A 24,480-nucleotide genomic window follows, 5' to 3' on the forward strand; every position below is an offset into this window, starting at 1 on the left:
CCCCACCCCACACCCATTCTTCTCAGGTAATTAACTTTCTCTGGCGAAATTATTTCTATTTAAGAAAACTGCTTACACGTCTTTCTCGTGCAGCACTTTCTAAAGTTGAATCAAAAAGAGATGGTGAACGTCATTTTCCCAGTCCCTACATACTGCTATGGATGCTTTTAAGAATGATTGTATATCATTTAAACAAGGACGCCTTTAGGTGTAGCTATAATATAACCGTTAATTTGCTTCGGTGCCTTTACTAATTTTCTGATATTGGCGTTAAATTATGTATCTCTTTTTTGAAAATTGATTAACATTTGACGCTATTGATGGCCCATGTTTCTGATGGAACTCGATCTAAATGAGTGATTAGACGTATCATCTCCTCCCTATAGATATCCAAGGCCCTAAGATATATAGCTCAGCAGAGACAGAATTTGTATGCGTAATGATTTATCTCAATATTTTTACTGAGAAAAATAGTCTAATAAGTACCGTCATTTTCACCACTCTTAGAAATGTTCTATACCCCACATTGGTGAGATATATTGAATTCCTCGTGAGTTGATATGCCATATTATTGGTACGTCCTACCAAAGTGGACTGATGCCTCCTTTTTTTAACTATGATCGCTGGAATATATTTGACTTTCCCGGGGAAGTTGAGAGAGATCCGCGGAACATCGGCGGCCATGTTTGTTGTGGCTCGTCCTCCCAACGTTCCTCTCAGGCGGCTGAACCAACACGCGTGAGCCCCGTCAACAGTAAGTTAGACTTAATAACTCCCTTTAGTTTTCTGCGAGGGTGAAAGTAAGCTCACACGCGGGTTCTCCAAGTTGTCCCCTTTTTCGTCGTTTGAAATGTGCTTTTGGTGGCTCTGGAGAGGTGTATTGAGACGGATGTTATTGTTGTCATTGGTATTTATCTCGAGAGGTCCGCCGGTGTAGGGCCTTACGGGGGGTAGAGGCCAAGGTTCGCCCTCATATCACTCGATGAATATGTTATGCAATGAAACATTCATTGGAAACTTAGGGTATGGCTGTTGCCGTGTGGGATATCTGAGGTTGGTAAGGTTTCAGCAGTCAACGAGTCGGCGGATGCTGTGAGGAGAGTATGCTAAGTACATACTTTTTTTTTTTTTGAAGTAACGTTGCAAACTTTTGGGTTCCCCTGTAACCCGGACAGGTCTGTGCCTTCCCCAAATAGTTGTTAGTCTCTTGATCAGCAGTACGTCATTGAATTATTTTTTTTTTGGGGGGGGGGCAACCAGATGTTTCAGTTTCTGAGAAAATGTGAATGGCTTAGACGAAATTTACTGGCAGGTTATATTGGATATATACATGTATTTGAAGAAAATATGTTAAGAAGATGTATTTCAGTGAAAACTATTTCCTCCATAAGATGAAAATAGTGTGATGCTGTAATGACCCATTTTATTATTTGTATTTGTAACTTTATGGCAGTTGATGCAAGACCCTAAAGCAAGATAAAGGAGGCAGAATATTTTGCTGCCAGAAGCAAGGCTGTATCGTAAGTTCTCATTTTTTTTTTTCATCATCTGTATTAGACAGAGAATTTATACAAAGTAAAACATTGACAGAAAACATGTGATGGTTAAACTGTTGTGGGCTCTTGAGTGTCCGTTCAAGTGCATCTCAATAATCATAAGAATTTAAGTCAATCATTGATTAGGGAGGAGCCTGAAATGTACCATATTTTTCCCTGCAGTACAGAATATATATATTAGTGTGTAGGGTTATTTGTTTTAGAGAAAAATGTTAGGTTAAGGAAATTCAATAAATTTTGAATATGCAGGAATTCTTGTAAATCAGAGAAAATCACAAAAGGTTAGTGGTTTCATGATTTATACATTTATTTCCATTTTGCCATTTGTTCAAGTCCAGTGGATACTAGAAAGGTGTTTGAATGATCTGAAGAAAACAGTTGCATTAAATGATGGACTAAATATACAATTCAATATGTTTCCCGTTATCTTACAGTGCTAACTTTTTCTATACTTAATTATATATTCTTTTTTGATAGGACGTTTATGACTGATCTTACTTGTATATACTTCTCAGTCCTCTTGAATTTATTTTCGTCAACTCCATTATATGTAACCTTTTTGATGGTAGAAATTGATTTTAGCTTTCCATTGAAACTAGCTTTGGAAATGCTACTTGTTGTTTTATTGCCTTATATAATATGTTTTGATCACAGAAGGGCTGGTGGAGCATGATTTAAAGCATTATATTTCATTCAGTGATATTAGTTGATAAGGATCACTGATATGTTTATTAGGGAATATGGAAAGTAGCTATAAGGAACCCCAGAAAGATCTATGTTGCATGGTTGTGGATAAGGGGCTGTGGTTTCATTGTTTTACATAAGACTGTTAGAAAATGGATGTGAGCACATAAGGCCTCGTTCGTGGTGCTCTCTTCCTTATGCAGGAAATAGCAAACAAGTTTGCAAGTAGACTTTAAATCTGATGCAGAAGTTTATTGTGCATATCAGTTGATAAATCTTGACTAGAATTCATTTTCTTAGCAGCCCCATTTCTTGGATTAACAAGCTTATAGTTTTCTCTTCTTGTCTTGTGAACTTGCCTTTCATGTCTTTCAAGTAACATGTACAATCTGAGATGGTTATATTGACTTCATTCTTCTACTGTCAGTCATTCAAATCTCATCAGGAAGCTTGTTTAATCTTGTTATTACGTTTTTTGAGTTTGATCATTCAATGATTAGGGAAGGTATCTAGATTTTTGTTATTGATTTTTATCTGAAAGCTTTTCTTCAAATATTAAAGACTTACCCCTGAATATTGCATAAAACTTTTGATGATATTAGTTTTGAATGTTTTACACAAAATCACATAACTTTCTAACTGTATTTACAGAATTGTGAAAAGAATGTATTGCATTTACAGATTACCACCATGGCTTTAGAGCTTGCCCATGAAAATATCTGGTTTGACAAGTGGCGTGTGGACGATGCTGAACGGCAGTTTTATGAGAACAAATCTCTGGTGGGTGATGCATCTATATATATGTATTTACATTTGTTTATATTTTCTTTAGTTAGTACCTGGTGTGGTGGTATAAGTAATTAATGATTAAGCCTAAATCTGAAAATCATCTTTAGTTTTATTATGTGATGAATATATGCATTTGACTTAAGTACCTGACTCTCGGATATTTATTGACCAACAATCTAGTATGTAATGGATAGCAAAAACTGAAACTACTTATTCACAGTCTTTGGAAGTGGTTAATAACAGTCTGTAGATTTTGAAGTAGGGTGTTTGGTAAATCTGCAGTTTTTGGTAATATGATTGATATAGCAATTTTTACATTACATCAGTTGTGCTTTGGTTGTTTTTGTAAAGATTTTTACTTGGAGTGTTGTATTGGTAGACTTTCATTAAACCTTACCTCATAAAACTAGTTGATTTCTGTGGTACTCACTAATACTGTAACCCTTTTGTGCCCTCTGACTAAGTGGCACCTAAATATTATCCTTCCCATTTTTATTTAGCCTGCCATAGGATCCTGTGTGAGGCATCCTTGCACAGGTAGGCCCATAGGGGTATTTTCTAAGGTAAGGTTTACGATGTCATCTGCTTTGGGTGGATTGAATTCATTTTACTTTTTCGTGGAATGATGTCACCCATTGTAGAAACAGTAAACCATTAATTGTGCAAAATATATTGGAGAACGTTTTGGTGGAAAGGATTTTGGCTTGTCACTTGTGAATGATATGGTATAAAGTAATGCATTGTAAGAAACCTTGCATCTCAGACAGAACCAAGTATATTAGTTAATGCAGTTGTACATTGCATTTACCAGATGAAGAGTGTACTATAGATATAGAACCATAGCTATACTTAGAAATATTCTGTTTCCTTGGTGAAACATTGCTAAACAACCTCGTATACCCTTTGTTAACTAAGGTCATGGTACATTTTACTCCACTATTTATAAAATGCTGATGTGTAAGACAGATGTCTTCAATATAACTTGACGTATACTATGATGTTTAGTGAACAGTAAGCTCACTTTGCCATGGAGATAGTAATGTTCACTTCTGATGAATGGAAAAAGAAAAGAAAACAGCATAGTTACAAATAGTATTTTGAAATATATTGAACCAGTTTTTAGGATTCCTGTTATCTCAAGGCAAAGAAAGACTTAAAACAGGATGAAATTTTGAAAGGATACACTTATCTTCTTTCTTCATACCAATTCACTGTTTCACATTTTAACAAGGTAGTGCAAGGAGCAAACAAAGAAAAGGCCTCATTTGCTCACGCCTATTCTCTACCCGTCATGTGTAATGCACTAAAACCACAGCCCCATCTCCACAACCAGGCCCCCGCAGACCTTACATTGTTTCCCATAGCTGCTTCATGTGCCCGGCTTCAGTCCACTGACAACATGTCACCTGTAAACCACATGTCTCCAATTCACTCTTATCCCATGCATGCCTTTCACCCTCCTGTATGTGCATAAACCAAACAATCAAAAACGATTTCACTTTTCTTCCATCTCCAGTTTCCCCCTTCTCCTTGTTCCCTTCACTTCTGATGTATATCCTCATTCTCAGCCCCTCATCAATCTTTTCTCCATATGTCCCAACCATTTCAAGCACACCCTCTTTGATTCTCTCAGCCATAATCTTACTACCATACTTCTCTCTGCCCCATTTGATATTTCGTCATTCAACCCTCCTCACACTACATATTATCCTCAAACATTTAATATTAAACACATTTACCTTTTTCTGTACATTCTCATATGTAGCCTATGCCTCACATTCATACATCAAAGTTAATAATTTTTAACCACTCATTTGGTGACTTCTTTCTCTCTTTGCATTTAGAACCTTTGCCCCTTCATCTGCCCTATGACTTACCTTTCCTTTCATGGTTCCATTAGCTAGTGTCCACTCCCATGTATCTGAAACACTTCACTTCCAAATTTTCTGCATTCACACTCTCAACCCAACTAGCTAGTCTCTTTGCACCGCTAAATCTAATAAGCTTGATTTTATTCACTTTTACTCTCAGCTTTCTTCATTCACGCTCTCTCCCAAACTTTTTTTTTTCCAGTAGAATAATATAGCACAAAGATAGAGTAAATGTTTTGTATTTGAGTGTAAAGTGAAAGGGGAAAAATATTAGATTACACCAGCTGATATTTTCATATGTATGAGTTTATTTGCTAGTGTTTCTACAGGTATGTAATTTTGCAAAATGATTATGCATGTGGTAAGTCCAGTTAAAGAAGAAAGTATTTCTTTGTAGAAAAGAATTTTTTATTAAATTTACCCTCGTATCATGTCCTCCCATATCATTATGCAACCCTAACTACAAAGATGTACCTGCCAACCCTCTTATTAACTGCACAATACCTTAGGATCAGGTGCCCTTGTACAAGTCTAGTTAGTTTTGTATTGTGGGATTGTGCTGTTCCTCTATCTTATGGTCATGGTCAACTTTTTTCCTCATAATTCTCCTCTAGGATGCAGCCATATTCCTCACTTAAGAGTTCTTTTCTTCATTTCTCATAGTATGCCGTGTAGTATCCCGGTTTTCCAGCTCTTCCAGCAATTCATTACTTATATTATAATTTTGCATCACAGCTCACTGTTTCTTCTCTCTCTCTCTCTCTCTCTCTCTCTCTCTCTCTCTTTTCTAAAGTGTACCACTAAAGTCCACATTTCCTTGCTACTGGTAGTAGTGTAGCCTTTAGAAAGAGAACATTTAGGTGGGAGCATTAGGTAGAAGTAGCTGGTTGAAATACTGCCGTAGAGTTTCCCCTCAGCCAGTGGTCTGTTAAGGGTGAGGCTCTTAAAGGCTAAGAAGCAGCAGAGGAGCTCACCAGTTATAGAGACTCTTTTGCCATGGCCACCTCCTTGAATGAGTTCCAAAGGGAATGGGCATTAGAGATATAGATGGATTTAACTTGGATATTGCACATGTCAGTTTTTATTATGATTCATGCTGAACTACTTTTTTCATAGAATTTAATGGAATGCTTTTGAGAAATATTATGTGATGTGGATGGCATCATCTGAGGAGGATCATGAGGGTGCATGCATTGACTTGTCAACCACAACTTGAGCAAGGCACCTTTGTTCTTGTTAATTTTGCTTTCATCATGGCAGAAGCTTTTATGTATTTTTCAGTTCTTAGTAATGGTTCTAACCATTGCTAGAGCCAGATTTAAAGCATCACCAACATCATGCTTATACTAAACAGATTCCAACTGCCTCAACACTTGTAATTTTATGCCCAAGATGTTTTTCCTTGTCATAGTAGATGCATTAGCAGCATTAGAACTTACAGGATGTCGTCCAGACATGATGAGTTAGAAGATAGTTACTATGATATTGAAAAATTGCTGAGTCAGCAAGAATGTGTACATTGTGCATGAGGCAAAATTTGTACTCTGCCATCAGAGGAGAGTTCTTGGGCTGATTGGATGTAAATGTGTTTGTATGGTGCACTGGTTGACCAAATGTATTGTAAGTGTCCAGACTTGTAACTTTTGATATCTTTTATGGATTTTTTTTTTTTCTTTTTGAGTAAAACTATAGGTCCAGGATGCAAGCTTAAGTGCTATGATGAAACAGCACTTTACAGGGTAGTGCTAACCAGTTTATTGGTGTAGTTCTCTTCTTAATGCATGAACTAATAATCATTTACATATTCAGAAGGAGTATATAGCTGGAACTTACCTATCCTATCCCAGAGTCTTGAAGAATATGGGTGTGACAGGCAGATACATGTCTATCATTTTCTATGCATCCTATATATTTTTTTTTTATTGCTTTGATAACATGTGATCATTACTTGGTACATGATTTCCATATTTGTGTAATGCTTAAGTATATTAACATTGAAATGGATGTCATAATATAGCACTATTCACTCTTATGCAAACATTTTTGGTGCTCATCTCATGGTATATTGTGACTGTACTGAACTTTCTCACCCCATCCCCCATTCCCTCCCTTTTTCAGTCCCAGCACTTTCCTTTTGACCTTTGCAGTTTTCTGTAGTACAGCTTCCAATCACATGCAATCCTCTTCATGCAAATAATGCTCTTATACCTCTGTCTTCTCTTTAACTAGAAACTTTATTTCCTCGAGGAACCCATCTTACTCTGCCCTCTTTAACTTCCTCAACCCATCACTTGTTACCCTGTCTTAACAGTCCAGTCACTCCTTGAGCTTCATTTACTCTTGCATTTTTGTCATTCTATGACCAATCTCTCTTGGTATATCTTTTCCAAACACTAACAACCCTTTTCCTAAGACCTCTATAAACCTTCACCCTCACATCCAACCTGCTCCCCAGTTTCTGAGAGATAAAGAATATTTTGACAAAACCCCTCACTCCCATAGCACAAAATCCATAATGAAGATATTGAATACTAACTCCTCAGTTGACTCGCATTCACCTGACGGAGACACATACACATTATTTACTACTGGTTGCCTGATTAGTACCAGAGCTTCATAGAAGAGGATCCTGGTGCAAGAAGTTAGAATAAGGCATATTTTTCATGCTTCTGTATTTCACCACACCTCTGCCTGTCTTCATAATCTGATGTTTAGTGTAAGCAAGAAGAGATTGCTTTACTTGCATGAGAAGTAGACTAATGTACACAAATTTTTTCCCCCCATCTTCCATTTCAAAAGGTTATGCTGTTACTGAGTCCAGAATTACATTATTCTTCTAAGTGAAAATGCTCTACTTGGTGTATTTGTCTGTGAGTTTTCCTCTAATAAGGAGGCTAATAAAGGATTACTGTAGTTGATATGCATATCAAATATATATAAAGACAGTCATTACCTGGGCATATGATTTAATTGAGCCCATCCTTCAGCCAAAAATGTACAATCTTTGAGCATTGCTCTATGATTTTATTTCACAGTACTCTTCTCAGTGTTTTAGTTTCCATTTCTGGATTTTTGTATGATCTTTACTCTTATGGTTAGGAGATTGGCTTCATATCCTCAGTCTTCTTTGGTTTTGAAATTTAAAAGTTTTGATTTCTGACTGATGCTTTATTCCTTAGCTAGAGAGCAAGTTGGTATGCGTAAGATAGCATGTGATGTCTCTTTGTCTCATTTGCAAATAACCTTAAGATATGCAATTTCAATGATTCCTTGTGCATGTATAGGTTGTATCTACTTCACTATGAGCAAACTGAGTGGAGTACAGAAGTGTAAGTTCCATAATGGGTTCATCTTTGTCATGGAAAGTTTGGGTTTCATTTCAGGCAGGTTTCTACTATTAGGGAAATGTTTTATTGCATTTTCTTTTGTTTGTTCCTCTGCCAATCAGCGTTAGCACTGGTTTTCATACTTCTTGATTAAGAATCCTAGGGAACCCATGTTTCTTTTTCCTCCTTTATGTTTGTCATTGGTAAAGACAGTCAAGTTATTTTCTTTTAAAGTGGCAAGGAACCTTTAATGTTCACAATTGTCCAGCCTTTCTGTATTGTCCATTACCACTTACAAAAGTCAAGCAGTTGTGTGATTACACTTATTTTGCAGAAATTTTCTGTCACTTTTTGGTATCTATGTTGGTGTGTATCCTCTTTTTCAAAGATTGCAGTTGTTTGTTTGATTTCATCATAGTTTTTCAAATGTGATGAGTTTTTCACTTCTGGTATATATAGAAAGCAAATTTAGTTCTATGTCTTGAGAATAGTATACCGCTTAGGTTAGGTTGGTTGGTTGGTTGGTTAAAAGTTTTTGGACTTTTGAAGATGGTATAACCATGGACTATGACATTACAGTACTAGTATAGTACAGCAGTAAGTCTTGATTGCCCTTCCCATATATATATATTTTTTTAAAGGTGATATCACAGTTACATTTTTGCACTTTGTCATCTCCCCTTTGTTCTTGATTACCATCTTCAAATGTCTGGGCATAGAATTGGCAAGGTTCCTGAAGTATCCTAGGTCCATTTCTTGGGTCCAGAGGGTCTTGACCTCCTGAATGAGGCAATGCACCGAGATGTTTCAGGGAACAGCTGCTTGATCATGCATTCTAAGCACCCAATGTGCCTCGAAATCTTACGTGTACCCACATTTTCCTTGCTTCCAAGCAAGAATTTGGGCTTTTGCCTCCTCGGAAAGGTAAGAGCTAACCATCTTGAAGCACGGGTGAAAGAAATACAGCACCCAGAAGCAAGATTCTTAAAATGAAGTTGCAGCCTGGAAGATTAAAGAAGGAGTAACCTGAGGCACACTGAAGTCGGTTGCTGATGCTCAACCCATAGGAACATTAGTCTCAATGACCAGATATATGATGATTTCACCCTAAGAGCATCATGTGCTTGTACCCACACCTTATCTGTGTCTCGCCCTTGAAAAAACGTGGTGCGGACAGTGTTTTTCAGACAGTGTATTTGATTTACATATGGTATTAACAGATGCACTTCCAGGTTGAGGAAATGGGTTTCATTCTTAGGGAGACTCATTTTTGAGTATAGGAAGGGTGAGCTGATTTTTAAGCATAGGCAGGGTTAGCTGAGGACATATTTGCTATATATCTTGTCTCATTTGCAATATCTTCAGAAGTACTTTGAAGTTGTAAAAGATATAATTTGGTTCACTTTTAACTTGTTTATATTGTGGTAATTTAGTATTTGCAGGGCCCACTGTACATCATTGTATTAAAGATTTTCCATGATATTGTTCATAAAAATTGTCTTAGATTGTGACTTACAGCTCTAATGTGTACTTGGTTTGCCCCTTCTAGGCACAGATGTGAGTCTCAACAGACCACAAACCATTTCTGGTAAATATGCTTTCTGTCATTTATTCTCTCAAAAAGTTTCAGAAGTTTATGAGAATGATGAGATATTCAAAACTTGAAATAGATGACTGAGGGGAAAGTAGGGTTTATTTTCATAGACATTGTTTATTTCCCAGTGGTTACTCAAGAATGATAAAGTGGTAGACAATAGTTTTGTATGCAGCAATCACCGAAGGAAGTACTGCTGTCCAGGCTTAGCGGTGTGGAAGTGATGCATGAAACCATCATAAACCATCTATGTCAGAATTGCTGGGTTTACTTTTTGTCTCCTGAGGACCGAGTTGAACTAGTTTAGCATCTCCCTCCATGCACCTTACACCTATCCCCCGCTGGACTGAGAAACGTTCTGTGAGAGTAGGCTAGACAACTTGAATTTATTTATCTTACAAATTTAAAGGTTGAGAGGGAATTTAATAGTTATTCAAAATTATCAAGTTTCGTTGGCCAACATTTAGTAATGGATACAAATTTGTGGTCAAAGGTTTTACTTTGGATGAGTCAGTGCACTTTTTGTTTTAACAGGGTTCACAACATATGGAATGATTTACCAGTTGGAGTAGTTGAAAGCATCATGATAATATGGTTAAGGTGCATATAAATTTTATGGGTACAGCATTTCTCTATTATTTATTTGTTCTTTTCTTCTTATCACTTAAATCAGTTTCTGACATCTCCCACTATCATAAGTAGCCTCAAAATGTTGCCCATTTGTTTTATTTTTTTCCGTCTTCTCATGCTTTTTCTGACATCACATATCTCATTATAGATCACTGTTTTTGCAACAGGTAGGTTTTCAGCTGCCCAAAAAAGAAATTGGATTTTTTCTCTTTTCTTGTTAAGGCCAGTTCTGAATTAGGACTTTCGTCCATGACCGGAGCTTTCAATCTAGATAAATAGTATTTGTTCACAGAATGCCTTCAAATAAAAGGATTCAAATGGTCATGAACCAGGGAATTGAATCAGGATATATAATGTTATCACTTTTGATTGATCAGTCTTATATCTAAAACTCATACAAAAGTTTTCCTTTCATTGTTTTGAAAATGAGGATTGCATGAAAAGAAAGATTATTTGAAATGTTTAAAAGTAGTTAGGAGATTTTATTATAAAAAGGTAACAAATCTTTACCACAGAAATAGTTCATGTATATTTTTTCTGTTATAGGCTTTATGATCACATTGTGCTTTACCACATCTGCATTGAAAATTTTATCTACAGTAGTGTTGTTAAGGTCGAAATGGAGGATGATTTATCTTTAACATGTGAAGAGCTAATGGCCATTTCCTGTATCTCTTAGGGAGGTTCGGGCCTAGGATCCCTGGCCAGTCAGATTGCTAAGGCACGACAAGAAATACAGAATTCCCTTGTATCTGTGAGTAGGTCTTCTTAATTCAGCTCCTTTATAGTTTATTTTGTTCTGTGTCGGTATATTTTTGCTTTTGTTGGGTAATATTGTTGGAGGCTCTTTTGGTTAGAGTTCATGTATTGGAAAGCTCTGTAGCACTGTAAATACACTTGCTTTGCTTGCTTGTGAATCAAAGTTGCATCTTAAGCTGCTGCATGAGGTTGAATGCACATCATTAAAGTAATTAATTTATTACAAGCATGATTTTTTTTTTTTTTTTTTTTTTTTTTTTTTTTTTTTTTTTGCATGTTTTAATCTTTGATGTAAATGTGAATGCAATGAGGTCAAGGAACACATTTGTTGGAGAAAATTTATTTTTGTATGCAGCAAATGAAGTACATGAGGGAATAAACTATGAAGAGCTTGAGAAAATGTGGACATTCATAAGAAAAAAGAATGTGGAAGCTATAATTAAACCATGGTGTGAAGGAAGAGGTGTTAAAATTGGGTTGGTAACTAAGATGTTTAACTTCTAAGTGTTGGGATAGAATTATGTTATAGTGGAGATAGAAATGGTTAGGAAAAAACTAATGTGTGGATCAAGCTTTCCTAATGAGATTAACAAATAAAACTTTTGGAAGAGTGTTAGGTATAGAATTAACTGATTTAGGGAAGATGTATGAGAATGTGTGTGGGAAAGGATACAGAAATGTACGTGATGTGAGAAGAAAGCCTTTTGAATCAGTGAAGGGTTTCTTGGGAAAAAATCTGTTATTGTCTTAAGGTAAATAGATGACTGGATTGAAGTTGCAGTTGGAATTAGATAAGGATGCAAGAATGCTTGGCAGCTTTTTTTGTCAATTATTGCTGAAACTGAAGGCTAGGAGTGGATGTATTTTTACAGAATTAAAAGCCTTTAATTTGTGTTGTCCAATTTATTGAATTACTTGATATTATTAAGAAAAAGTAACTTTAATTTCTAGCATTATGAAGTATGTTGGAGGATGTTTAAGTAAAGAAAGCATCCTAGGAATGAGTGTAGAATTGAGGGGGAGTCTTCTTTAGAGAGGCAGGTTACAGTGTGTAATATTGAGTGAAGTGACAAAGAATTAAAGAAATTCAGGTTTAGATTTGTTGGTGATACTTGGATGTTGAAATGAGAGCTGATATAGTAGAGTAGCTCATAGGTTACTCATAGAAGCTTTGAGAACTATGAAAAGAAAAAAAAAGTAATACTAAGTTTGTAATTAGGTGTAAACCCCACTTCAAAATATGTTCAGTAAACATAGCTCTATAGTGGGAGAATGGCCTATGAATTCCGCCAAATAGGTTTGACTGAGTTTGGTAAAGTGTGTGAAAGAAGAAAGTTAAGAGTAAATGTGAATAAGAGCAAGGTTATTAGGTACAGTAGGGTTGAGGGTCAAGTCAATTGGGAGGTAAGTTTGAATGGAGAAAAACTGGAGGAAGTAAAGTGTTTTAGATATCTGGGATTGGATCTGGTAGCGGATGGAACCATGGAAGCGGAAGTGGATCATAGGGTGGGGGAGGGGGCAAAAATCCTGGGAGCCTTGAAGAATGTGTGGAAGTCGAGAACATTATCTCGGAAAGCAAAAATGGGTATGTTTGAAGGAATAGTGGTTCCAACAATGTTGTATGGTTGCGAGGTGTGGGCTATGGATAGAGTTGTGCGCAGGAGGATGGATGTGCTGGAAATGAGATGTTTGAGGACAATGTGTGGTGTGAGGTGGTTTGACCGAGTAAATAACGTAAGGGTAAGAGAGATGTGTGGAAATAAAAAGAGCGTGGTTGAGAGAGCAGAAGAGGGTGTTTTGAAATGGTTTGAGCACATGGCGAGAATGAGTGAGGAAAGATTGACCAAGAGGATATATGTGTCGGAGGTGGAGGGAACGAGAAGTGGGAGACCAAATTGGAGGTGGAAAGATGGAGTGAAAAAGATTTTGTGTGATCGGGGCCTGAAGATGCAGGAGGGTGAAAGGAGGGCAAGGAATAGAGTGAATTGGATCGATGTGGTATACCGGGGTTGACGTGCTGTCAGTGGATTGAATTCAGGGCATATGAAGCGTCTGGGGTAAAGCATGGAAAGCTGTGTAGGTATGTATATTTGCGTTTGTGGACGTGTATGTATATACATGTGTATGGGGGTGGGTTGGGCCATTTCTTTCGTCTGTTTCCTTGCGCTACCTCGCAAACGCGGGAGACAGCGACAAAGCAAAAAAAAAAAAAAAAAAGTGGTTTGTACATAAATTGTGCATTGATTGAATACCGAGGAATAAAATAATTAGTGGTTTTATGGTATTATGAATGGATTGTTTGATAAAGTAAAAGTAGATTATTTATATAGAAGGACAGGTTAAGGGAGTACCAGTGAGATGGATTTTCTGATGAAGGAACCTGGAAATATTCTTATTAATGGTTGAGTAAGTTCCTCATGGACCACCCTGCTCTGTGGTTGATGATAAGAAAAAAACGTAGAATGAATGATATTGGCTTTCTTCACTGTGTGGTAAAAGAGTATATGTAAGGATGGAAACTTGATTGATATATGCTTTAGAAAGAGAGAATATTTCATCTGTTCAGTGGCCTATAACTATGCTTATATTATTTGCATAGAGTATGCAGTTTTACAAGTCTTGAAGTAACTGTGTGTTACATATGTTTTACCAAATTTAGATTCAGTTGAATTAGTATTTTTTATGAAAAAGACATTATGTACAATGGTGTGAACACTTTGTGTTGTGATCGTCTTACTTTGATCTATTTGAAGATAGTTGTGTGCTATTTGCTTTACTGGCCTTCTTTATGCTTCAGTTCTTTGTAGTAATTTTTCTTGTTGATTGTTGGTTTTGTCAATAACCAGGCTTAAAGGTTTGTATTTACAGTGCAGTGTATAAGCAGAAATCCTGGCAAAAGAATTGAATGTTTGAAGTTTCATCTATAGTATTCCTTTAGTAGCAAGCATTCTGTTCATGAACCATTCCTGAGCTATACCTCTTTATCTTTACTCCAGTGTTTGTATCACCTCTGTAGAATGGCAGACACTTAGGGATTGCTTTGTTTGGTGCCATTGGCTGCCCCTTTGTCCAAGAAAATTCAAAGGGTTGGCAAATGGAACCATATCCATAGATATGCTCTCAGTTGTACTGCAAGGAATGGTACTAGAGTCAGTACTTTTTGTAATGTGATTTTAAGACTTAGCTAAGGATGTAAGGGAAAGCATAGTGAAGTGTTTTGCAGATAACAAGGATGAATAAGATACTGAGTACAGAATACAACCAAGAGTAATTTCAAAGAGACCTAGATACTGTCTACTAATAGGCTGGAGAGAACATAGTGGAATTTTATGGAAAAATTTGAGTAAATGAATCAGGGAATGACTGACATTACACTGGTTCCACCCTATAAAGGTCCCAAAAGGAAAGAAATGGAGCAGAGCATTTCTCGGAGACTTAGGAGGTTCCATAAGCGAGAAGCCTGATTTTTTTTTTACACCAAACCAGAAATTAAATATAGTGAGTGAATTCATAAAGCCCAAAGACCTGCTGAGGATAGATAGAGGAATAGGAAATCCACTTATGATAATATATATAAATATTCAAAGCTTGGTGAGTGACAACTAGAATTAGAGCATAAATAATTTAACACTCAAGTGACAACAGCACACTCCCGATCAGCATGGCAAAAACCTGGCTCCATAAGAAAGTGAGAGATAAAGTAGTCTTGGAACAACCTGAAATATTCAGAGCAGATGTAATGTAACTTAAACAGGGCAGTGTAGCAATAATTCCACCATAAACTAGAAGGAAAGCAGATAATGAAGATGAGCCACAATATATGAATTAAATTAATGAGTATCCCAGCCATAAATGCAATGAACTGTATCATATTGAAGACCAAAAACTAAGCTAAATGCCAAAAGAAATGATGATAAGAATTAAAGAAATATAGAAGGAATTGGAGAAACCATATCCAGTAACCATATGGGCTAGTGACTCATTTTATTGAGTGGCAGAAATGTAGATGTGGATATACATATAAATACAAGCAAAAGAATGTGTTCGAGTCAGTAGATGAAAGAAAAGGATTTCAAAGGCTGATAAATCTTTGTGAATTCATTTAGCATTGCATGTAAACTACAGACCAATATTGCATTGGACTTTATGCAGGCATTCGGAATCATCAAAGGCTTTGAGATTTTGATTTAACAAGCTACGTCAGGATAGATTCATTGGATATAAATGTTAATGGTTACAAAAAAATTTACTTTGTATGAGGCAAAGTACTTTTTTCAACTGGATTGTTAATATGAATTACCAGTTAGAGCGGTTGAGAGTAATACCATGGATAGGTTAAGAACAGAATTGGTAAATATTTTGCTTCAAATCTGCACTTGACACTATTTAGGCCTCCTTAATTACATGGAAAGTTTTCTGTATTTCTCAGGTTTGAATATTTAGTCTTTCTACTCTCACTACACTGATCTATGAGTTTTACATGTCTTTCCCAGTTACAAACGGCTTCAAAGGGTCCCAGTAATCTATAGCTGTTTAAATTTCTTAGGTTTGCTTTGTATATCTTACAAATGACATGACGTGTCTTTAGTGTAGCATTGTAGTATATGTTAATGAAATATATGTATCAAGCCTGAATCCATTATTATGTTTGAATCATAAAGGTTTCAAAACTGACCCAAGATGAGAGCCATGAGACATGAAGTGATTGGTACAAACCTATCAGATTACAGAGTCATGGAAATCAGTATGCCATATTCTGTGGAAACAAATTTCAGTGAGATACAACTACAGTTTATGGATATAATGTGCTCTTTGACTAATCAGACTGGAACAGTCTCTGAAAAGATACCAAACTGAAATTGAATTGAAATCTTCAAAGACAGTAAACCATCAACAAAGAGGAAAATGCACTGAGAAAATAAGACATTAACAGTGAAATAAGATATTCATAGTGGGGTGTTCCCAGACATAGAGAAAATATATAAAGCAAATGCTTAGGAACAGAAAACAGTGGACAAATAGAAATGCATGAAAAAAGAAGAAAGGTTTAGCAACAAGAGATGCAAAAGTAAAAGAGATTGATGAGAAGGTAGAAACTAATGTGGAAATGATGATATTCCACAAAACATGTTTAGCAACGAATCTAAAGTTAGCATTCACATGCATGAACATAACATAAACACAAACATTCAGAAATTGGTCCCTATCAAGTGGGAGAAATGTTTGAAAATGACCCTCAAGAAAATATGTAGGATGTTTATTGAACAATACAAATTGATGTTCAGCTCTAAAGGCAAGGAGATTTTAAATGAACTTTTTAACCAAATTAATGAAGATGCACTCGCTGATATCAAGATAAATCCATCTCTGGGACCAGATGGTATCCCAGCCATCTTGTTCAAGGAAAAAGAGACATCATTGCAAAACTGTCTCGAGTCAAAATTTGGACAAAAGCAAATTTGCAGCCAACCATGAAATGGCATCTGTAACACCATTACACAATGGAGGATCCAAGTTGATCCTTAAGCAGTGCAGACCAGTTGGCTTGACTTCATGAGTAATAAAAGCCTTTGGAAGTGTGATAAAAAAAATGGGCATGTGTTAGAACTCTTATCAAGAATGGCTACGTAAGTGAAGGCCACCAGAAAAAAGTATGCAAACCTGCTTGTTAACTTGTTGCAATGTACTTCAAAGTTTCATGAAGGGAAATAGAATGGACACTGTTTTTCTTGATTTTTCTAAGGCATAACACAAATTAACCTCAGAATTTAATAAGAGAAAGTGGTTAAACAAAACAAAGGGTAAGATAGGAAGATAGATTAAAGAATTACTAACAGAAAGTCAAAAGGAATAGCAAAGGTATCTATGTCTGATGATTTATCTATGGTACTTTAAGCATCAGTCTTTGCCTCATTTCTCTTTAAAACAGTGATATCAGGCATAAAGAGAGGAGCAAAAGAAAGCTTGATAAGTAGCTTTGCTGATGATGCTAGAATATGAATGGGCAAAAGTGTACCCGATGTAATTTAACAAAGATGAATTAAACAAATATGCTAAAGAACAAATAATACATTAGCGACACCAGTGGAGGAATTGAAAAAAATTAAAAGATCTGTTTGTCATCTCAAATGAAAAACTAGACTTAAGAACACATTGAGAAGATATGTAAAACTTAGCACTTAGAGATTTTAAAATTCAGTTGCCACCTATGAGCCCAGTCCATCAGTTTCTCTACGGCAATTTGAAACTGTAGACGTTCAAGAACATTTGTTGATTTATTCCAGCTCTGTATCGTTGATGAATTTTGATATCTTGCAATGCAGCCCATTATCAATGTCCCAAGACTGATCCTTGTAGCACTCTACTTGTTACATCAAACCATTCAGAGGCTTGACCATTAATCACAACTCTTTGTGTACAGCCAGTCAATCAATTTTCTACCTTCTGAAACAGTCTCATCAGTTTCATATGGCTTGGTATTTGCTAGTAACGTTTAATGCAGAACCTTATCCAAAGCTTTTTCAGAATCTAGATAGATAACATCAGTTCTTTTACTTTTGTTATACATGTTCTTTAACTTTATATAAAAAAGAAATCAAGCAAATGTCTCAGACCTGAACCAATTTTGTTGAAAACCATGCTGAGAATCATTTACTAAGTGGAGGTCCTCTAAATTCTATCTTGAATAATGGTTTCCAAATGTTTGCTAACTGGACAAAAATTTTTGGGCAGTGACTCATTACCTTTTTTGAATATCATTGCTACATTAACAAACTTCCATTCATCTGGAACTTTTGGAATAGCAAGTGACATATTGACAAGGTCTCTCATTAGCTTTACTACCTCATTTTTCCCCTTTTTCATTGCCTTCAAATAAAACTTATCAGGACCTGCTGTTATAATTATATTCAATCCACTTATTGTTGAAATTGTGTCTTCAGCTTCAATGTCAATTTTTCTAAGAATGTACATACGGTACACTGCTGACAGAATGTCTTAGATTTTTTATAGTGTATTTATGCTTTCTGCCTCAAAAGTTTTTAATATTGAATACTTTATGTGAAAAGTTGCAGATAATGGAGAGATTTACAATTGCAGGCTGGTCGTACTGGAGCTACTGGTGATGGAGTTAGTGCAGATGTTCTCAACCGTATCACCAAAATAGAGGGAGAGAATTCTACCTTGTCAAAAAGCAAGTGTTTAACAGTTTTTTATTTATTGTTCATTGGTGATGCATGTATTTATTATTATTATGAGAAATAAGTTCTCATTTTAGAATGTAATAGTATAACCTTTTTGATTTGCATGGTAGTATCATGAACAAGTGGACTTCGTAAAGGTAGATAAGTGAAAGCCATAAGATCCGTTTCTTCACATAGTGAGGCTAGTGAGCAAGGGAAATGAAAGAGCCATGGTCCGTGTAGGGTATGTGTTTTTAATCCCAATAATATGCTGCACTGTGGTTTACCCAACCATTTGCTCTTCTAAAAATAGTGCAGAGTACAAAGGGATTACATTAGGAACTGACACAAACAGGCTTTCTTGGTGTAATGTTTAGTATTGCTAACTCTGAATCACCCATTGGCTCACTTGGATTTGAGCCCACAACCAATCAAGCTGTTTTCATCTTCCTTTTTGGGGCCAGGGTAGAATTTTTTTTCATACTTAATTGCCATTCCCTACATTAGTGCGGTTGTGCCAGAAACAAAGAAAGGTCACATCTGATCACATCATCAATTTTCTAACTGTCATATAATGCACTTAAACCACAGTTGAAGTAAGTCATAAGGTGAGTGAAGGATAAAGGTTCTTGAAGCTCTTACAACCTTATTTTTAGAAAAAAGAAATAAGGAATATATGGGAAGAAAGGTTAGAGTTTGGGAGGGCAAAATTGGGAATGGGACCCTATCATGTAACTTGATTTCCTCCCTTTTCTGCATTGTTCATATTATCAGCTTTAGTTCCCTGCAAATGGTGATATTGGCTTCCAGAATTTGAATCTCCACTCACTTTGTTCTCTGTCAGTAATTAGTCAAAGTGATCAATTTTCTTTGATTTCTTGTATTCATAGACTTTTTCTGCTTGTTAAATATACAATATTTGATAGTTCTGGTGTGTCAGAATGATGTCTGATATTTTGTAGAATGAATTAATCTTGGCTGTTTTTTTGTTTTTTTTTTCCGCTGTCTCCCGCATTTGCGAGGTAGCGCAAGGAAACAGACGAAAGAAATGGTCCAACACACCCCCATACACATGTATATACATACATCCACGCACGCAAATATACATACCTACACAGCTTTCCATGGCTGATTTACTCACACTAATTACTTTGTGCATTCATTTTATCATATAGATTTATTTCCTTTGCAAATTTTTTTTTTACCTTTGACTTTTATATTTCCATTTTATTTATGGCTTTTGTTTACTCATGAGTTTTTGGGGAATGCTATTAAATTATCATTATGGAACATTTGCGTTAGCCATTGGAATTCAACTTTTCATCTATGATATTGCCTCGTTTTATGGTCATAGCGGTTATTCTTTATTTTCTCCACCTTTCTATATGTCTGAATACTTTTATAAATTCTGTACTCTTTGTTGTGTAATAGTTAATGTGCGATATTACATGTGTGATTTTGGGTGACCTGTCTATGTTTATTTCACTTATTAATTTGTTTTAAATCTCTGTCCTTTTTTATTGAATTGAACCTGTTTCTTCTCTCTTGTCTGTTCTCTCATTTTGATTTTATTCCTTAATATCTTTGTAACTAATCCAATGAAACCCTTTCTGTCTGCGGTAAAGCAGATCCAGGTAATCATGTTTTGGTTGTGTCTAGTTTTTGGTGAATCCACCTGGCTGGCCTTGCAAATATGAGTGTTTTACTTGAGATTCTCAAAAGATGGGGTTAATTAAGGTAGTCACAATTTGAAAAGCAAATTATGGAATCATGTATAATTGTGAACTAGATGCATAACTCTGTCCGTAGCAGATAAGAGTATGGTCTGAGTTCTTTGAAGCACAGAAAGTAAATTTTATTTGTGTTTCCATTCTGGCACCCAACTGCCATGGTACTTCTTGGCTCCACAGGGTGATGATCTTTACCAACCTGGTAGCCAGCAGACAAGTTCTGTGCAGCATGTAAGGATAGAGTCAGGGAAGTGTGATTGCTTGTTTTGACTTTCCTTGAGCTGTGTTAAGTTTACAGTGAAAAGCCTTTTGAGGTTGGTGGATATTGTTTAAATCTGCAAGTGAATTGTGTGTTAAGAGTACCCAGAGCAGAAGAGGGTGTTTTGAAATGGTTTGGTCACATGGAGAGAATGAGTGAGGAAAGATTGACCAATAGGATATATGTGTCAGAGGTGGAGGGAATGAGAAGGGGGAGACCAAATTGGAGGTGGAAATATGGAGTGAAAAAGATTTTGAGTGATCGGGCCTGAACATGCAGGAGGGTGAAAGGCGTGCAAGGAATAGAGTGAATTGGAACGATGTGGTATACCGGGGTCAACGTGCTGTTAATGGATTGAACCAGGGCATGTGAAGTATCTGGGGTAAACCATGGAAAGTTCTGTGGGGCCTGGATGTGGAAAGGGAGCTGTGGTTTCAGTGCATCATACATGACAGCTAGAGACTGAGTGTGAGCGAATGTGGCTTTTGTTGTCTTTCCCTAGTGCTACCTCCTGCACATTTGGGGGTAGGGGGTTGTTATTTCATATGTGGCGAGGTGGCGATGGGAATGAATAAAGGCAGACTATGAATTATGTACATGTGTATATATGTATATGTATGTATACGTTAACATTTATAGGTATGTATATTTGCATGTGTGGACGTGTATGTGGGTGGGTTGGGCCACTTTCGTCTGTTTCCTTGCGCTACCTCGCTAACACGGGAGACAGCGACAAAATGAAATAAATAACTATAAATAAATAAATATTAGAGAACAAGCAGAAATCTGCAACTCAGGTATATGATGTGACTGGTGAGTTACTAAATGCTTGATGAGTTTTGGGGAGAGTAGCAAGGATAAGGGTGAATGATGCCAATTGAAAGTGGATCTTTGTCAAAGATGTTTGATGTAATTTTTTTGTGAATGGTATTAGTGAAGAAGGAAAATGCAAGGGTTTTGCAGTGTGCTTGAAATTGGGGGCTTGGAAGTTAGTTAGTTGTTCATAGAAACTGGTTTCTAAGTCTGGGAGTGTTGTGTCCCAAGGGACCAAGCTAACGTATCAGTTGAGAAAGTCCATACCATGGAAGTTGAAGTAGATGTTCAAGAACAGCAGCAAACATTGATATTTGAATTTGTAATTTTCTTCTCTTTCAGGTGTTTCATATCTAGAGCAGAGAATTATAGATTTAACAAAGAGGTTAGAAGCTCTAGAATGTGGTAGTAGTACCACTACAGCACCAGCACCTGCCACTCCAAAGAAGTCATCGGAAGCAAATGATGGTGAAAACCTCCTTGGAGCAGATGATGATGAGGTGTGTGAAAGAGATATTTGAACTTTGAGAGTTTTTCCAGGTGTCTGACTAATTGTGATTATCATAACACTTTCATTACTGATAGAGTTATTCTTGTAGTGCTTACTATTTATTATACAAAATCCTTACATTGTGTCTGATTCCCAGTCATTCCTCTAATCCTATTCATTTCTCACTTCATTTTTCCATCTCTTCGGCAGTCTACCTGCCCCTTTTACCCTCTACTGTCCTGCTGTATATCTTCATAACCAACATATCATTAACCATACATTCTACACGACCATACCGTCCTAAAAGACTTTCATTTAAGTGATTTTCTAATTACCTCTTTGCACCACATGAGCTTCTCATACCTTCATGCTTCAATCTGTGTGTACTGATTTCAGCTGCACATGTAAACTGTGTATCTTTATTGCTAATACTTTTTTCTAATCCTGACTTTGGTTTCACAACTATGTATATGGACAAGTACTCAAGTTGTGAATGGTAGGATTGGCTTTAAAGTGCATTACCATCTCTGCATTTAAAAGTGAATTCCTTCTATGGCTTTGAGAATGGTACACAGAAGTCAGATATTCTTAAGAAGTAATATAATCTTTGTGTTGAGGGAATGTTAAGTAAGTGCGAGGAGAGGGAGGTACTATTCATCAACAGATTGATCCTTAGTCTTCCTTGACCTCATTCTCATTACCATGGTTTTGAAATAAATGTCGGGCTCTTATGGCAATTTCACTCAGATTATATTGGAGTTCTTTAGTTACGGAAACTATTGCCATGGCCATCCCTTTAAGAGAGTTCCAGTTGGAACAGGTGTCAAAGTTTTAGATAGATAGATATATGAGGATTAGCTTTGAACCAGTTTTAGAATTGTTCAGTATCCAAAGTAAATTAAAATGTCTTTCACAGCTGTCCTTGAGTTGGACTTTGATGTGTCCTAGAATTCAGGTTTGAGTCTTTGCACAACAGCGCTGCAAGTTTTTCCACTAATGATGTAAAGAAAAAAAGTTACTTTGGAACAGGAATGTAAGATCTATCTGTTAGCTTGACTGAATAACTGAAATTTTGCTTGTCCAAGTTTGTTCTGGTTCATGAAACTAGGCATGAGTGGAATGTCAGTTTATCGAATTAAAAAATGCCAAATTCTTTTAGTCATGTGTAGTTGCATTTCCCACTTTTGTAAAGATAGTGTCAGGAACATATGAACTGTGGCTCCACTTACTGTACTCATTAGCCATCTTGTAAATGTGCCATGTTCAACTTGTTGACAACACATTGCCCCAAGTTCAGTCTGTCCCAGGTACACCTCCACCTGGAATGGTTAGGCTTCATTGCTCCAAAATCTCCACTTTTTTTTTTTCTTTTCCTCCACCATCCAAGTCGCCTCGTGTTTGAATTGCACTTATTGCCACACTTATCCATCACACATTCATTCTTCCCTCTTATCAGCCTCAGCCTGCCTCCTACCACATATTGTCCTCATGCATTTAATTTGTAACACATACACCCTCTTCCAAAGACTTACATCCATTCAGTACATGGGACTACAACCCCTCAGATATACATCACTTTTCTCTAGTGGGCTCAAACCTTTCCATGCACACATACCTTTATGCATCCTTTCACTCATGTGACCCTCTTCTTTCATTAAAGCACCATCTCCTGCCACATTCACTCCAAGGTGCCTAAAGCAAAGTTATATGCCACATAAAAGAATACTGGTAAAGTGATACTGAAATAATGGAGAGAATTAGTAATTTTTCATTCATTTCTAAAATACCTTGAATACTCACAGTTTAAATTCAAGACTGATTAACTGATTATTCATAGCCATTCCCTGTTACACATTACAGGCTACAGGTAAGCTATAAGAGCCAACATTTGATTATGCCAAGAATTTTTTTTGTAATATTTTCATTTTTCTTTCATACTTGTTCTCCATTTCCTTTGTTTGTGAGGTAGCATGAGGAACATGAAGGAAAGGCCTCATTCGCTCAAATCCATTCCTTAACAGTTATGTTTAACGGACTGAAACCACAGCAAATATTTTTAATGCATTTGATTTCCTTAGATTGCTTGGGACTGAAAGTTTCTTTCTTTGTTGCAGGAATGAGAAATAATGGAAAAATTAAACATCAAGCAGTGTAACTTTGTTTATGAAACCAAGTTGCTGAAGAGTGTGCAGAGAGCATTTCAGAGATTTCCAGCATCTGTATGTGCTTACAGAACAATACTAACATTAGTGCAAACGATGAAAGACACTGATTCGCTGCAAAACGTGAAGAAGGGTTGTGGAGTCACAAATTTTGTTTTATTTACCTTTCTTATGGTCTTTGCTGCCTTGATGAAGATTCATGATTTCCCTTATGTTATTCAAAAGGTTATGCAAGAAATGTTATAATGTATCATTATTGATGAATGAAGAATTTTTTGAACAGTCCTTGGTTTGTAAGTGCAAGAGTGACAGCTACAATGTTTTTGTTTAAGGTTAAGAATGTCTGATTTGGTAGCATGTGCACTAGAATATGATGATGAAGAGGTTGAGAATGTGTTCTGCAGAGAACACCCAAGAGCGATAGAGGATGCTAATTCAAGGGAGAAATTGTGTACTGGGCAATTTGAATGAGTAGCTATTGAGTGTTGCAAGTACATGCTTTAAATATGAAAACCCATGGGGACACAATAGAGACATGGGAACACACAATATAGAAGAGCATGATTATTTTGTCTGTGGTGAGGAGAATGATGGGTAGTGTGCATGATGTGTGGTCTGGGAGGGGGTTAGAAGGAC

The 24,480-nt window shown here is 36.4% G+C and overlaps 1 protein-coding gene across 6 annotated transcripts; it reads left to right on the top strand.

Moving 5' to 3' along the window:
* Positions 1 to 639: 639 nt before the first annotated feature.
* LOC139764327 (elongation factor 1-delta-like) lies at positions 640 to 23,993 on the top strand. 6 transcript variants are annotated; one of them, XM_071690834.1, is made up of 6 exons: positions 640 to 754; positions 2,922 to 3,020; positions 11,130 to 11,204; positions 18,308 to 18,401; positions 21,535 to 21,692; positions 23,797 to 23,993. In XM_071690834.1, the coding sequence occupies exons 2-6, from the start codon at positions 2,931 to 2,933 to the stop codon at positions 23,800 to 23,802; spliced, it is 423 nt and encodes a 140-aa protein (XP_071546935.1). In that variant the 5' UTR covers positions 640 to 754; positions 2,922 to 2,930; the 3' UTR covers positions 23,803 to 23,993. The 6 variants fall into 6 exon arrangements, with proteins under 6 accessions (XP_071546935.1, XP_071546939.1, XP_071546938.1 ...); XM_071690837.1 differs by lacking the exon at positions 640 to 754 and adding an exon at positions 933 to 1,520; XM_071690835.1 differs by lacking the exon at positions 640 to 754 and adding an exon at positions 1,080 to 1,110.
* Positions 23,994 to 24,480: the final 487 nt, after the last annotated feature.

The sequence above is a fragment of the Panulirus ornatus genome, chromosome 49 (assembly GCF_036320965.1).
Source record: "Panulirus ornatus isolate Po-2019 chromosome 49, ASM3632096v1, whole genome shotgun sequence".
Lineage (NCBI taxonomy): Eukaryota > Metazoa > Arthropoda > Malacostraca > Decapoda > Palinuridae > Panulirus > Panulirus ornatus.

What these genes read in the sequence shown, in the direction of transcription:
- LOC139764327 (XM_071690834.1), top strand. Translation starts at nt 2,931, where the DNA reads ATGGCTTTAGAGCTTGCCCATGAAAATATCTGGTTTGACAAGTGGCGT. An exon ending in TTTATGAGAACAAATCTCTG is followed by an intron (nt 3,021 to 11,129) that starts GTGGGTGATGCA and finishes TGTATCTCTTAG; the next exon opens with GGAGGTTCGGGCCTAGGATC. An exon ending in GAATTCTACCTTGTCAAAAA is followed by an intron (nt 18,402 to 21,534) that starts GCAAGTGTTTAA and finishes CTTCTCTTTCAG; the next exon opens with GTGTTTCATATCTAGAGCAG.